Source organism: Lynx rufus, unplaced genomic scaffold (assembly GCF_022079265.1).
Source record: "Lynx rufus isolate CCGP_SWC_20201006 ecotype Redwood Valley unplaced genomic scaffold, mLynRuf1.p SCAF_5, whole genome shotgun sequence".
NCBI classification, from domain to species: Eukaryota; Metazoa; Chordata; class Mammalia; order Carnivora; family Felidae; genus Lynx; species Lynx rufus.
In genome coordinates, this window is record NW_025814867.1 from 12,205,946 (window position 1) to 12,221,976 (window position 16,031).

The 16,031-nt window shown below is 43.5% G+C and overlaps 1 protein-coding gene across 1 annotated transcript in view; it reads left to right on the top strand.

Moving 5' to 3' along the window:
• The window catches only part of GADL1 (glutamate decarboxylase like 1), a 137,169-nt gene that overhangs the window by 82,627 nt on the left and 38,511 nt on the right, over nucleotides 1-16,031 (top strand). The window contains exon 13 of the mRNA XM_047100262.1: nucleotides 75-164. Within this exon, the coding sequence (XP_046956218.1) occupies nucleotides 75-164 (90 nt within the window). The remainder of the gene's footprint in view (nucleotides 1-74; nucleotides 165-16,031) is intronic.

Below are 16,031 nucleotides of genomic sequence, written 5' to 3' on the forward strand. Positions count from 1 at the left end.
GAAGTAACTAAGCTTAATTACAGTATAAGATTAATTTTAAGTTAAAATGACTTTCAAATTTTTTAAACCCCCAGCCTGAATATGCCAATATTTGCTTTTGGTACATTCCGCCGAGCCTTCGAGAGATGGAAGAAGGACCTGAGTTCTGGGAAAAACTTAATGTGGTAAGTAATACGTAAAATTGCATTTCTCCTTTTGATGAAATGATTCAATGCCCATTGTCTGTTGATCCTATGAATAATTCTGTGCTCGTAAGACCTCCTGAAGATGTAGAGAAGTAGCTCCTGGTATATTACAAGCTAATGACATACCAAACAGTATAAATGTTGTTTACGCTTAACAAATTAACATGCTTGACCTACACACAAACTCAAAATAAAGTGCTGTTTGCAAGATCGTTCTAAGATTTGTGAAAAGTTCTCACTCACGGTGTATTTCTGAAAGTATGATCTGATAACAGAACACAAGGTAAAATCGTATGATGAATGGCTTCTTTCCTCCAACTCTGCCAGCACATGTCTGTGTTGGCGTCACCTCTCTTGGAGATAATGTTAAAAGTCTAAATCCGGTACCCTTTGTGAGTGTGAAACCTTCTGTTCTTTCCACCAACAAAAGCATCTTATGCCCAAGGGGCTTGTGTGATAAAAAATGAAGAGATGCCAGCAGAGGGTTTCAACTGATCATAGAACAAAATGTGCTTGAAAGTGTCTCCACACAGTTGGTGAGGGCTGACTGTCCTGAATGAGAAGAAGCCCCCGGGCTCTAGAGAGAGACTCCTTGTGTCTCACCTGCCCCTCTCCTAGCATGGTCCTGCCGGTTAAATTCCTGCCTCCAAATTAGATTTTGAAGAACAAGGAAGTCCTGAGTCAACACTACTTGCTCCCCCTCCCGTGCTGCATAGACATCATGTATAGGGATGTGAACCAATGAGTTGCCCCGAGGCCATGACAGATAGAATAGAGTTCACAGCGGGTTGCAACCATCCAAGTTGGGTAATTTGGGTGATGGTCTACCCCTGGGATCTTCTCCCTCAAGCTCAGCTACCTCCATGACCCTGGTTAGTAAAACCGCCGACTTGCAAACCCCTCCCTACCTTCAGTGGGAAAATCGGTGTTACTATTAATAGCTTTTATAGGCAATAGCGCTTCTCCTTCCCAGTCGGGCAAGCAACAAACCTTTATGGAGCACTTGCTGTGCCGCGCACTGGAGATACAAATGTCAAAAAGGCTTGGTTCCTGCCTTTGAGAAGTTCCTAAGTGGGGAGACAAATGAGGAAAGAGATGATCGCAAGGTAACTAGTGAGGACCCGGATGGAGATAAACCCTGTTTGCACCGAGAGCAGAGAGAGAGGATATCTTCCTCCGTGGGTGACACTAGAGCTCAGTCTTGAGCAATCAGTAGAAGCCAGTTAGGGGACGGTTGTAAAGAAGCCGGTTCCAGGAAGAATCACAGCATGATGATGCAGAGACTTAAGAAGAAAAGGTGTGATTCAAGGACGACAGAGGTGCAAAGGGGCAGTCTTGGGGTACTTGTCTTTCGTGACAAGGAGCTTGGAACTTGTGGTAATGAAGAAGAAGACGGAGGGCCATGGCCTTTCAGCCATAACCACAGATAACCTCACCTACAGCTTCTCCTCTTAGCTGCAAGTTGTTCTCTGGTTTTCTTCATGGCTCATTAAACCTCCTACACTGTAGCACAATATGTCCCCGATACATACATATTCTACCCCTTGGCAAACCTGAGATCAGGCAGTAGGGATGGGGAGAGAGGGGTGATGTTCTCTGCGCCTTTGCCTAGAAAAGCCCCGCCCTTACCCATTTCAGGCCGTTCACATAGTCCTTGGGCTTTGTCTTGCATTTTTGTCACACAAGGCAAATAGAAGAGTGCTAAAGAACGCATTTCAGATGCTAAGTAACCCATACAAGGAAAAGAGAACTGGACAATGTGAGAATTTAATAGTGAGGTTTCTAGGGACATTTTCTACTTTGATGGAATACAACTGACGCTTTTTGGTGGTGTGGGGGAATAATTGCCCAGGGTTGAGAAAGATGTGGTTACCGTTTTCCTCACTTTTCCATTGTTAAGAAAAGCAACGAAGGATGTGATATTTGTGTTTTGCTGACTCATTACCGTTCAAGACATGGATCAGGAAAACTAAATAGCCCCATTATATTTGGGGATATTGTTGACTCACTCTTCCTTTATTTAAAGCAACAATCATATTACCTATTCTCAAAAACAGTTGAAATCAAGAATGGATATACATGCTAAAGTCAGATAATCAGCATGTAATATACTTTTAATCTTAACTGGAAATTGAATATTAATTGGGACATTCTTTTCTATACCTAGTATTTTGTAGCGCTGATTCTCTTATGGTTAATATCTATGATTCTCTATTCCTTCATTTTGCAGTGTTTTTTTGTTCTATTTAGTACCATGGTTTTCTTGCCCAGTCTAATAGCATACTATTTTAATTGGTAGGGTTGCTTCTGATTAGTAAATGTGACTAGTGCTGACACATAATCATTGGTTCACAGGTTCTTAGTTTCCTTTTATTGTCTCTCTTTGTGTGGGTGTGCATGGATTTGGCAAGGAAGGGGCACACACACACACACACACACACACACACACATATATATATATATATATATATATGTATATGCACTTGGTCTTTGTAGTTTTCTGCTTACTGTAGTATGAGAATGCAAGTATATGATTTATAACCTGGAGTGTACTTGAAGCACACTTAAAATTTATTTGGGGGTTTATCTTGGATGCAGAATCACAGACAAATAAATAAGCCAAATCAGGCTTTGCCCCTCCAGTTCAGGCTATTGTCAGGTTGAGCTGTCAGATCACAGAATCAGTGGTGTGATAAGTCTTTCCTTTGGCAGCAGGAGCGGGAGAGGGATTACTTGGTGATGAATCGGGAGTTTCAGAGCATGTAAGCGTGTGTCTGTGTGTGTGCTTGCAAATGTGTGTGCGTGTGTGTGAGGCTACTTTTGAGGGCTCAGTCACTCTGTAGTCACTCTGACACCATATTCAATCACTGAGTTCTAGTCACTTCCTTTTTAAGATGCTTCTGTAAAATGTTCTTCCTTCTGATGCTTGCAGGCATTGTGATATTGTAGGTGTGCGTTATTTCCCTGCCCAGATTGCGTTTGCCTCCTTTATGGTCTCTTTGTCTCTTGCCATCTCTTTTCCCCATTTGTTTTCTTGGCTCTCTGCGGATCCATACCTCCAGCTCTGTGTCATCATGTTGCTCTCCTGCTGGAAGCCTCTAATGGCTTCCTGTGCTTTGCAGTAGCAATATTCACCCCTAGAGACCCAATGACCCCTGCTTATAATCAATATTGTCAATGTCCCCTTTGCTCTCCTAAAATGAGACCAATACCTACACCTGACTTGGTAAAAAACACGAGACCTTGCGTGTAACATGAAGGAGAGCTAATCTTCATAATACAGATGCGTATTTCACTGCAACATGCGTGGGCGTGACTGCACTAGAAGACAGGAGGAAGTGAGTGGTACAATTCTCACACATACTCTTAGAGTCACAGTGACTGTAAGCCATATACAAATGCAGACTTTTGTAAGTAGGTGACGTTGCTGATGCAAATAGCAGGTGTGGTGTGGTATTAGTGATATAATTTTCCAAAACGGTGCACAAGTCTTAGTAAAGCTTTGAAGAAAACCTGTTTCCCTTGATTTACCCGAGTAATAAGAAAACTTAGTGTTTCTTAAAAATGGGCACAGAATCTTCTGCATTTGTATGTAAAACAGAGTTAGGGTATGGGCTTGGAGCCTTGTAACCGGGCTTCTCACCTGCTACATTTCCGGAGGACGTTTGAAAGTTGGGCAGGACACAGGACAGTGCTCCTTATTGCTCAGGACCGCTCTACACATTGTAGAGCTAGCAGCCTCTCTGGTCCTCACTAAACACGAGTAGAAGTCTCCACCCATCTTGAAAACCAAAACATCTGCCCAGATTTCCAAAACATTCCCTAGAAGTATACTGCCATTCCCTTGGGAGTGACTGGTCCATAGGATAAAATCTAGTCCATTCTGCTTGGCATCCGAAGGCCTTCATGTCCAAACTTCAAGTATTAAAACAAGAAATGTAGAAGAATCTAAGTATTCAACTATAGGGAATTGGTTAAATTTTAGTACCTATTTATATGCAAATTTCTAGTATATAGACACTTAAAATTCTGTTCCAAAATAACGTATTCATAATTTATTATTAACTGAAAAAAATGAGTTATACAAACAGCCACTATAGTATAATATCAATTTTGAAAAACCATGTGTTTATATATATATGTACATAGATACTTATATACGTACAAAATGTTGTATATATGGTTAGATAAGGGGAAGATAACAGGCACCAAAATATTTTAGAGATATTTATAGGTGTTTTTTTCTCTTTAGTATCCCTCTGAAATGTCTTAATTTTCTCCATTAACATATAATTTTTGTGAAAATCATAATAAGAGCGGGGCCCTTGGGTGGCTCAGTCGGTTAGGCATCCGACTCTTGATTTTGGCTCAGGTCATGATCTGACCGTTAGGCTAGTGAGATCGAGCCCCATGTCAGGCTCTGCACTGGCAGTGCGGAGCCTGCTTGGGATTCTCTCTCTCCCTCTCTCTCTGCCCCCTCCTCTGCGCTCTCTCTCAAAAATAAATAAACATGAAAAAAAATTTTAAAAAATCATAATAAGAGACAATAATAATAAACCTAAGTATAGAGTAATTGACCTGGTGAAGCCATCGGGTTCCTTGCTTGCTTACCTACACAAAGGCTATCTAGGAATTGACCGCAATCTGCTAACAGTTAAAAACATCGAAAATAAACTGAGCGTTCATTCACCCCAATATGTTTTTATTCTTTTAAAATCATCTACATGTATTACTTTTAAATATAGTATGCACATTTAAGAATACACATCATCATTTTTAAGGATGAATTTTAAATTTTAAATTATGTAGAGATGTTCTAATCTCTTCTCCTTACATCACAGGGGATTGTCTTGTTTGGAGAGCATGATTATACAATATTCAGTCAATTAGTTTGCAAACTATTTTCTCTCGTGACTTGTTCCCAGATGTAGTATGTCATTTGTCTTCCCTTCCCATCTCTATCTCTGCCCTTACTAAAACACCCACACCATCTGCACTGATTTTAAGTTCAGGGGCATTGCCCGTGGTCTCAGTTCAGTTCTTCGAAAGGCTTTCCAGGGCTCCCCAGGAGCTTCCAGCATCGTAGCAGAGTTATACTCTGCTCTCTAAAGCGACTGCCTAAAATAAGTTTATGTCTGTTTGTTTCTTCGGAAGCTTCACCCTAGTGATCAGATGTGGAGGGCAAGGGAGTTGGGCAAGGCTGCAGAAGCCCGAGACCCAGAGAATGTAATTGAAAATCCCGTCAGTTTGTTTTGCCTCATCATGACTCAATGTTCTAATGCAGATTTCCTCTTTGGTCAACATTTCATAAATAATTCTGCATCGCGCCAGCCAAATTTACATTCTTAAAAGTAATTAACAAGTTGTCTTTTTGTACTCACGCATGGTCATTTCAACCTTTATTTTTGTTTGCTGACCTGCAGATTTGTGACTAATGTTAGTCATTTATTACCGGCTCCTTTCTCCTCAACAGTAGAAGAGAAATAAATCTTTTAGAACCTATTTGATGGGTGTGTTGTTTTATTGCTTATTTGGTGATACCACTTGATATGATATTCCAGATATCTTTAGAGGGAATCGAGTATTCTCCCTGGTAGGTTTCTGATGAACAACACTTGAAGGAACTGCATAATCTGGGTGGGGTGATGTGTTTCTATGGAAGCCTCACAGTGAGACACCCCAAAGGCCACTTCCTAGGTGGGCAGGCAGGGCTTCAGGCACCCCCCTGGGTGTGCTGCATTTAATTCCTGTGTGTGTGTGTGTGTGTGTGTGTGTGTGTGCGCGCGCGCATGTGTGTGTGTTCATGTATGTATGCATGTAAGAGTTTGTATACATTTTGAGAGCTTCTGTATATTTTTGAGGATGCTGATCCTAATTTTCTTTCCATCACCATCTGTGACATTGGTATATCCAATCACTCGTTTTTAGATCATGAACAAAAAAACACCCGTTTCTTTAAAGATGCAACAGTGTTTTGTTTTTAATGTTCAGGATGAGTTTCTATTTTAACAATGGGATACAGAATTTACAATATATTCTTCAAAACTCCTGTTTCCTAGTGGGTAGAACTCATCTTAAAGCTGCGCTTTGTTTACAATTTATATTTAAGGAGAATCTAATATAGACGTGCCCTTTAAGTGAAGTATTTCTCAATGTGACTTGAGAGACTCTCTGATAGTGGCTGGGATGTAGATTTTGGAAAAGCTTAACTCATGAATTTCCTATGTCTTGTAGATAATGTATTCTCTTTCCCTAAACTATTAAGACCCGAGATACAATCCTGTCCTATGTATTCTCTCAGGTGGAGCTGTTTTATCTACAGTTTGTCAGATACCCTACTAGCTGAAGTCAGATTGTTCTTTGTCATTCTGAGTTAAGGGTCAGGATACCACAAGGTGGTGGTTACGGGTTAGGGCACCACAAGGAGCCACTTAGATATGTCCCGCGTAAGCATGGCCTTCTTCAGAAATCAGCTGGTGAGGGTGGGGTGTCCCTTCTGCTAAAGGACGTTGGATGCTCTGAATGTTTTATGGGTTTATGCTCATTGCGTTTCCCTAGTTTAAATCACAGTCTTTCTAGATAGCTGTACTCCACCGTATTTATAAAATTGCAACCAGCAAAAGATTGGTTTTTAATTTTTTAGTTTATTTATTTATTTTGAGAGAGAAAGCATGAGCAGGGGAGAGGCAGATTGAGAGAGAGAGAGAGAGAGAGAGAGAGAGAGAGAGAGAGAGAGAGAGAATGCAAAGCAGGCTCTATACTATTAGCGTGGAACCCAATGCGGGGCTTGACCTCACGAACTGTGAGATCATGACCTGAGCCGAAACCAAGAGTCAGACGCTTAACCGACTGAGCCACCCAGGCGCCCTCCAGCAAAAGATTCGGACAACATTCCTGTTGGATATTCTTGTGCAACAGGGGAGTTCACAGTGAGTTCTCCTTCGGAACACACAGAACACATTTTTAAAATTGTTGTGTTATTAATTTATATTAACTTATATTGCATTTAGATCTTGTGGACTTAAAACATTATTTTCAGACCCATCCAGAGGATTTTGCATGGATAGTAACCTGAGCTCCCCGGGAAAGCCAGACAAGTGCAGAAGACCTCATTAAAAAAATTTTTTTTTCTTTCCTTTTATTTTTCTGTCCGGAGTTTAGCAGGTTCCCCTCTTGTTTCTGTTGGACTCTTCTCATTTACCGTGGAAAAAGCTCTGAGCTTGGACTGTCTGTTGAAAATTAAAATTGAGCAAAATTAAGCTGGGCGTCTCTGCAGGCTGAGGCTGAGCTCATGGGCTGAGGTCAGGACAAAGATGGGTTCTGAGTGGGGAACATGCGTGTGTGTGGCCTCCTGTAGCCTGTTCACACCAGTATATGCCTGCTCACTGGGACTGGCTGATCCACTGGGCGCTCTTTTTTTTTTTTTTTTAATGTTTATTTTTGAGAAGGGGCAGAGAGGCAGAGAGAGGGAGACACAGAATCCGAAGCAGGCCCCAGGCTCTGAGCTGTCAGCACAGAACCAGACATGGGGCTCGAACTCACAGACCGCGAGATCATGACCTGAGCCCAAGTTGGAGGCTCAACTGACTGAGCCACCCAGGCGCCCCTCCACTGGGCACTCTCAGTAGCAGTGATGGAAACTGAGGCCCAACAGTGGAGCTAAAGCTGCATTTCCACAAGTATCTCTTTGTACCTTGGGTTTGCTGTTCCTCACACAAGCATGGGTATACTGTGCTGTATGCCAGGGCTACCCCTGGCCTCATCTGTCACAATTGCATAGGAACCAAGTCGGTACCTGAAATATGCCAGTGTCTTTAGTCTGTGCTCAAATCTTAAGGCCGTCTGAAATAATTCTGAATTTCCAGATAAATCAGTGTGAACAGTGAGGAAAGGCAGACGCTTAGTCTTAATCAGTCTGGAGCCCAATCCTGTATCCTGAGTATGATTGGATTTAGTTTACTCAGAGGTTAAAGCTCAAATGCTTATAGAAGCTAGACAGGTAGCATAAATAAGGGAGGCGGACTGGGCATAATACTCTAGGGCGTGGTGGGGACTGTGATAAAGCAGAGAAGGGCGGCCTCAGCTAAGGGAGCAGCCCCGGCTCCACAAATAATGGCGGCTGCCACGCAGGAACGCAGGGCTGTGTCCCAGGCCTTATTTTTCTTTCTTTCTTTTCTTTTTTTTTTTTTTAAATATAATTTATTGACAAACTGGTTTCCATACAACACTCAGTGCCGGGTCTTATTTTTCAAGAGATGCTACGTATACAGGTGCTGACGTGAACTATCCTTTGCTCTTGATATTTTCAATGTTGGCCAATGACTTAAAAATTTCCAACGTACCTTTGTCAGTGGGATCTGGCCTTCTGGCTTTTAGTTTGCAACTCTTCCCTAAGTTCACCAGGTCTTAATGACCTGTTTCTGTGCATGAGACACTGGGAGCTCCTTGGAGGGGGACATATCCCTTCTTTGTGTTGGTTCCTCCATGGCACCTACCATGATGGTGAATCCTCAACCCACCGTTGGCTACGAGGGCTGCCCGAGTGCTGTGTCATCTACCGGAAAAAGAACACACACGGTCACGTGATGTCAGACTTGTAAACACGGGGGTTTTAAAAATGGTAACCTTGAGGCAAATGTGGCAGCACACTTAGGGTATATGGGTGGCTTCTGTTCTTGTGTTCTTCTCCTTTCCTGATCCTGAGAAAGGCGTAGCACCCCTGGGGTCCATGCCTCCTTTGAGGCTTGCGTAGCCCTGATGGTATCTGTCTTCCTAGGTTTTCTGAAAGCCTCAGCTGGCCAGTGAACCCCTAGAGGAAGGCAAGAAGTTTAGAGGCAGAGATGCAGGCCTAGGAGAGCAAGGGGCTAAAAGGAGGGGTGGTGGGGGCATCCCCAGATAGGGATGACTCCCGGCTCCCCTCTGTAAGCACCCTAAGGTGGTGTGTGTGTGTGTGTGTGTGTGTGTGTGTGTGTGTTCGTTTCAGATGTTGGAATGTCTGCTCATTTCTAACAGGGAAGGAAATGGCCCTGCCACAGCGTATCAGGGGATCACGTTGGTTCAGGCCGTAAGCATTTCATGTACTGGACCAATCACCTAAGCACTAACACTGAACCTCCGGGGGACCTCTGGGGGCTGTGGGAGCCATAATCATGACAGAGGCTGACTTTTAATCAGGCTTGTAGGATCTCCACTTGAGGCTGGATTTAATTTTATTCAAAGGATGTAAAGTACTGTGACATTTCATGCACACCTGAGTTTCTGGAGCAAAATTCATACCCACAACACAACCATTAAAGAAATTGCTCCGGACCCAATGCAGTATTTATGGTTGCAAAACAAAGAATGGACCCAGAGCTGAAAGGAAAAAAAAAAAAAAATCTTTTTTTCCTCCCCGGAAGATCCTTAAACTCCCTTTGCCAGACCAGACCTGCCCCCTGGTGGCATTTTTGCTCATTTTTTCCTTTACTAGCTGGGAAGGGCCACAGTAGCCCCTGACTGAAGCAGTGCTTTTAACAAGATGGTACAGGGTTTTTCAGCCTCCGTGGTGTCAGGGCTCCCGGAGTCTGCCAAACCCAGAAAGGCTCACCTGAAGGAGAAATTGTAGAAGGATCAAATTGATCCTTGTCTTCACTTCAAACGTGTTTCTGTTGGTCTCTCTTCACCTCGACTCCAGAGGAAGGACTTGCCTATTTGCACAGCAGACTCTTGCCTGTTTACCTTTGGGTTCTGCTTCTGGGGCGTCATCCCAGACAGTCTCTCTTCCCCGCGGCGTCCCTTCTGTTCCACCCCCTTCTCTCCCTTCTCGTTCTCTGTCCTTCTCACATTCGCATCCTTTCTTTTTCTCTATTGTATTGCTGCCCTCCATCAATACACACGTCCAGGCTCTGACAGCCTTGGAGGAAATCATTCTATGATTTGCTTTTAGCAAATTGCTTCCCTTCAAATTACCTCCTGTCTCTTTCTCCATCCCTTTGGACTAAACTGCTGAGAAGAAAAACCTAAAGGGTCTTAGCCCGTGGAACACCCTGTGTCATAGCTTATGAAACCATCCCCGTGATTTTGGGCTTTCAGCTTGCCTCCAGCGCGTTGCCGTCGTAAATGATAAGGGGTGAACACGTCTGTGCTCATACTGCCCGCTTTTGCTTTCATTATGTCCAGAAGATAAAGTGCCCCGTATGTAATTGCTGATTATGAAAATCAATGTGGTTTTGAGCCAGACTCTGGCTGTGTGTTGTGATACTGACTTTTAAGAAGGTTGTAACCACTTACAATGCCACCAGCAAGGAATGCGTTCCCAGGCACAATCCAACTATGGCAACATTGGATGCTGCCTTTTGGGGGGGGGGTGGAAATTCTACTCAGAGAAGGGTGAGAAATCATATCTCACCTTTGCTGTACCTTTTATTGTATTAATTGTTGGTGGGCTGAACCATTTTCTGGTTTTTTTTCTTCACCGATTATGCTTCCCTATGTGTTTGTTGTTTTTTTCCCCCATATTTTCCATATTTTGAGGTCTGATGTTTTCCTTATGAATTTGAATAAGAACATATATAGTGTGAGTTTAAGGCCCTCTTTGTCAGATAGAATGCAAATATTGTCCTCAGTATAATGTCCTTTTTATTTTAGTCTTGCTGTTTTTTCATTGTACAGAAGTTTTAAATTTTTTATGTATTCAAATCTGTCAGTCTTTTCCTTCATGATTTATTCCACTGCTTCCAAGCTGAAGTTACTGTCTTTCACAAATCTGATAAATATTCTATCCCATCTCCTGCCGTTTTTCTGTCATTCAATTTTTTTGTATTTAACTCCTTAATCCAGGTGGAGGTTATTTTTGTATATTGTGTAAACTATGAATCTAACTTGGAAAGTTCCCCAAATGGTTATTTGCTTATTCCAGTTTGACTAAGTAATTCTTCTTACCATTTTTCATTACGGAAGCTTGTGTTATCAAGGGTTACATTTTTAAAAACACTTCCTTCTATTTCTGGATTTTCCAATCTGTTGTATTGATGTGTGTTTCTGTTTTTGAACCAGGGACAAAGGTTTTAGGTGGCATTGTTTCCTAATGGGCACCCAAAGCTGCTAAAACTCCATCCTTCTGGTTCTTGTTTAAAACAGCATTCTTCAGGGGCCCCTGGGTGCCTCAGTCGGCGAAGCGTCCGGCTCTTTGCTTAGGTTCAAGTCATGATCTCACCGTTCGTGAGTTTGAGCCCCCTGTTGGGCTCTGCACCTGCTTGACATTCTTTGTCTCCTCTCTCTCTGCCCCTCCCCTACTCTCTCTATCTTAAAAATAAATAAACATTTAAAACATAGCATTCACATAGCATTCTTGAATGCTGTGTTTTAAATGTTTTCATATGGGTTAAGCATCTGACTCTTGGTTTTGGCTCAGGTGACCATCTCACTGGTTGTGGGTTTGAGCCCCATATCAGGCTCTGCGCCATCAGTACAGATCTGCTTGGGAGCCTCTCTCTCTCTCTCTCCCTCTCTCCCCCCTCTTCTTTCTGCCCTTCACATCTCTCTCTCTCTCTCTCTCTCTCTCAAAATAAATAAATAAATAAACATAAAAAAGGCAGAGGCACCTGGGTGGCTCAGTCTCAGTAGGCTCAATGTTTTCATACGTATTTCAGAACTCTTTTTTAGTAAAAAAAAGACAGCTCGTTAGGTTTTTTATTGGAGTTTATATCACTAGATCTGGAGCTAAATAAATAACGCCTTTGTTGCTCACTGCCCGTGTAACCACGGACAACTTACTTAAGGTCCCTTTACCTCTTATTTTCCATCGATGGCATGGGGATGATAAAAATATCCACCTTAAAGGATTTTTACAGGGATTGAATGGCATGACTCGGGTACAGTCTGGCACAGAGTAAGTGCTTATTGAACATTACTTTTCATTATTAATCCTGTTACCCCATGTTTGAAGTATGAGCCTCGAATGTCTTCTTCGTGCCTTTCTGTTTGCCCCTTTCCAAATTGCCGTCTACACTCTTATCATAATAAACTTTCTAAAATACAACTCTGATCGTCACGTCGCTCCTTCGTGCTTCCTTTGTTCCGGAGGGAGAGGGTCCATAATCATTCGGGGACCGCAGTGATCCAGTCTGTTTCAGCCTCCTTGCACGGTCCCCGGCTCATCCTCCTCATGTACCCTGCTCTCCAGCCAACTGGACCACCTGCTCCTGTGTTCACTTGGGAAGCCAGCCTATATCACTGTCGCTAAGCACATGGGCTCAGCACTCAAAAGCTCAGGTTCAAACCTGGCTTCATCATTCTTTGCGTGTACCTTCTGGTAGAGGACATTGCCACCCCATGCCTCAGTTTCCTCATCTATAAAATCACACTGATAATGATAGGTTATGGCTTTGCGTAGATTAAATGAGATAGTGCATGCAAGCCATTTTCACCGAGCTGAGTAGGACCGGCTACCTCATTTGCAGAGCCCAGCGCAAAACGAAAATATGAGCCCCCCCCCCGACTTTTTTTTTTCCAGAAATTGTCAAGAATTTCAAGACCGTGACACTGGGGAATTAAACGAAGTATGAGGCCCTTCTCTAGTCTGGGGTACCAGGTGACTGCACGGGCCACAGAGCTTTGAAGCCAGCCCCAGTCCACAGTATTTGATGACGGCAGGGAATGTTAGCATTCTGACCGCCTTGTGTTTTCTCAAGCTGCTCCCTCTGTCCCTGGTGTCTTGTTCCTATGCCCTCCCGCCTCCCCACCCCCCACCCCCCGCCCGGTGGCTTACTTTATGTGCAGTCTCCTCCCTGAAGCCCCCGAGATACACACTTGTTTCCTCCTTTTTTTTTTTTAATTTTTTTTTCATGTTTATTTATTTTTGAGACAGGGAGAGACAGAGCATGAACAGGGGAGGGGCAGAGAGAGAGGGAGACACAGAATCCGAAGCAGGCTCCAGGCTCTGAGCGGTCAGCCCAGAGCCCGACGCGGGGCTGGAACTCATGGACCGTGAGATCATGACCTGAGCCGAAGTCGGAGGCTCAACCGACTGAGCCACCCAGGGGCCCCTTGTTTCCTCCTTTGAGAGACTGTGGCTATGATCTAGTCTTGTGTAGGCCACTTGTAGCCTTCAGCCTGGTACACGGGGAAATTTTGTGCGTGACTCCCTCTTTTTTTTTTTTTTTTTAATTTTTTTTTTCAACGTTTTTATTTATTTTTGGGACAGAGAGAGACAGAGCATGAACGGGGGAGGGGCAGAGAGAGAGGGAGACACAGAATCGGAAACAGGCTCCGGGCTCCGAGCCATCAGCCCAGAGCCCGACGCGGGGCTCGAACTCCCGGACCGCGAGATCGTGACCTGGCTGAAGTCGGACGCTCAACCGACTGCGCCACCCAGGCGCCCCTCGTGACTCCCTCTTAAGATCAGGCTGTCGGCCCCCCAGCTGGCACTGGAAGCGTTTCCTGGCACTCGAGTGTAAGTACCCTTCCCAAACACGCGGACGATGCTTGGCTATACTATCTCGGCAGTTACTCTCCGATAGAAACCTTTTCGGCGGTTGGAGGTGGTGGTGGTAAGCTTGGGAAGAGAGGAGCAGGCCATGAGAAGTTACCCGCAGGGGGGAATGGCTGATGAACTTTAACATGGGGATGGCGCATCGAAACCTTCCATCAGGGGCGCCGCCTGGGCGGCTCAGGCGGTTAAACGTCTGACGTCCGCTCAGGTCATGATCTCACAGTTTGTGGCTTCAAACCCAGCTCGGAGCCTGGAGCCTGCTTCAGGTTCTGTGTCTCCCTCTGTCTCTCTGCCCCTCCCCGCCTCGCTCTCCATCGGTCTGTGTCTCTGTGTCTCTCTCAAAAATAAAAATAAAACATAAAAAAAAAAAGAAACCCTCTGTTATCAACTAAGATTTCCTCATTTGTTTTTAATTTTTAAAAACAAATTTAATGTTTACTTAAGGCCTGGCAAGTAGAGAGCCCGGTGCAAAATAACAACGATAAGCCTCTTATTCCAAAATTATCAAGAATTCTAATGTGGTGACAGCACAATATGAAACCAAGCATGAGGCTCTTCTAAGCACAGGGCCCCGTACAGCTGTGTAGGTTGCACACCCATCAAGCCAGCTCTGGTACCGTACTGAGTGTTAATAATGGGGGTGATTGTTTATATTCTTATTGCTTTGCATTTTTCTCACATGGCTACTATCACAGGGGGAGATGCACAATAAATGTTTGCTGAATGAACGGATCAGTGAATAAAGGCATGGACTAACGTGTCACCCTTTGGAGTGACTTATTTCTATGCTTACAGCGGTTTGCTAGAGACATAGTTATTCTCACCTTCTTTGCCCATCGGTGAGCCCCTAGAGGATTTTAAAACATCAACTGCGTTTCCAGAGACTGTGATTGGGCTTTGTCTGGAGTCATGTCCTGGGAGCATCTTTCTTACTTGGCTTCTGATGCGCAGGAGGGACTGAGAGCCCTCAGATCTATGAATGATCCGTGTGGGGTTTTCTCAGCACAAAGGCATCGTGTCTTGATAAGGAAGACATTGCAGGGAGCGAGGAGCATTCTAGGGGAGATGAACATTTTAGTCGGTCTTCTCATTTTGTCTGGAAGTTGGTGCTGAGAGTTGCTGTCTAGTTGTGTCCTGCCGGCCAAGTCGTCATCCGTTCAGAATGCAGAGAAAGATTTTTGAGGTCCGCATTTATAGGTCTGACTTCCGATGGCGAAGCCTCTCTCGACTTCAGGTCCGACTTTTCCGACTGTCTATGTTGGCATCATGCTCTGCTTCTGATGGAAGTGTCTTCCTGTCTAGGATGTCTTAGAAAGGATAGCACCCCACTCTTTCGGGGGATGGGATGGTTCCAATGCCGGAGGTACAGTAGCAGATCTTGCTTTCATCAATTGTACCATCACCTGCCTAACTCTGAAGGGAGATGGTCTTTCCGTCTGCCCCCTGGGGGAGCCGATTGCCAGGTGGTACTAAGGTGGGCCAGAATATTGTAGCTGGAGAATTGGGTCCTAACCATGTCTGCTGCGGACGTCAGCCATGCGGGACTGTAAGACGACAATCAGGGAGTCAGAATTCTCATTTGAATCTGCTCATTCATTCAAAAATGGGTATTGAGCACCTACTCGGAGCCCAGCCCTCATCTGGGGGCTTAGACTGCCCGCTTCTTTTTAGTTCAGTCCTTTCTGGAATTAACATGCTGATCAAGGGGTGTAGGAAAAGGATAATTAGAGACTGAGGGTTTCGTGAAGGATAACAGGACAGATTAAAAAATGATTAAAACAGAAATGCTCCTCAGTTTGTACAAGAGCAAACTCAGCTTGGACTTTAGCTCCTAATTCTGTGGTCCTGCGGTTTTATTTTTCTTACACTCATACATTGTGAGTGTAAGCTAACAGAAACGTTGCAAAAGTGAGTTATGATTTCTGTTATAGTCTAAACACCGGAATCTATCAGACCATGTCTTGGAAACTAGCTTCTGCTGTGTATCTTCTTACAGTTTGAACAGAGAAAATGCCTTGCATCTAAAAATCTCATCTATAACTCTATTAAGACATTTTTTTTCCTCCCCCTTCATATCCTTAGTTATTATGTAAGAGAACTAAATTTTGAAAATTTCTTTAAGTAGTTTATTTTTTATTTTTGGATATGAAGCTTAACTTTAAAATGGCTTTACTAATTACTTTATTAAAGATAAATATGAACATATTAAATATAAATGTACATGCATATGTTAAATAGAAATTTACATCTTTGTAAAATACTTATTATATTAAAATTGTCTATGCTGTTATCATAAAAGTAATATTGAATAAAATATTTTATTGCCTGATATCTTCATTCAGGGGTTTAAAATTAACTTAATAGGAATACCCTAT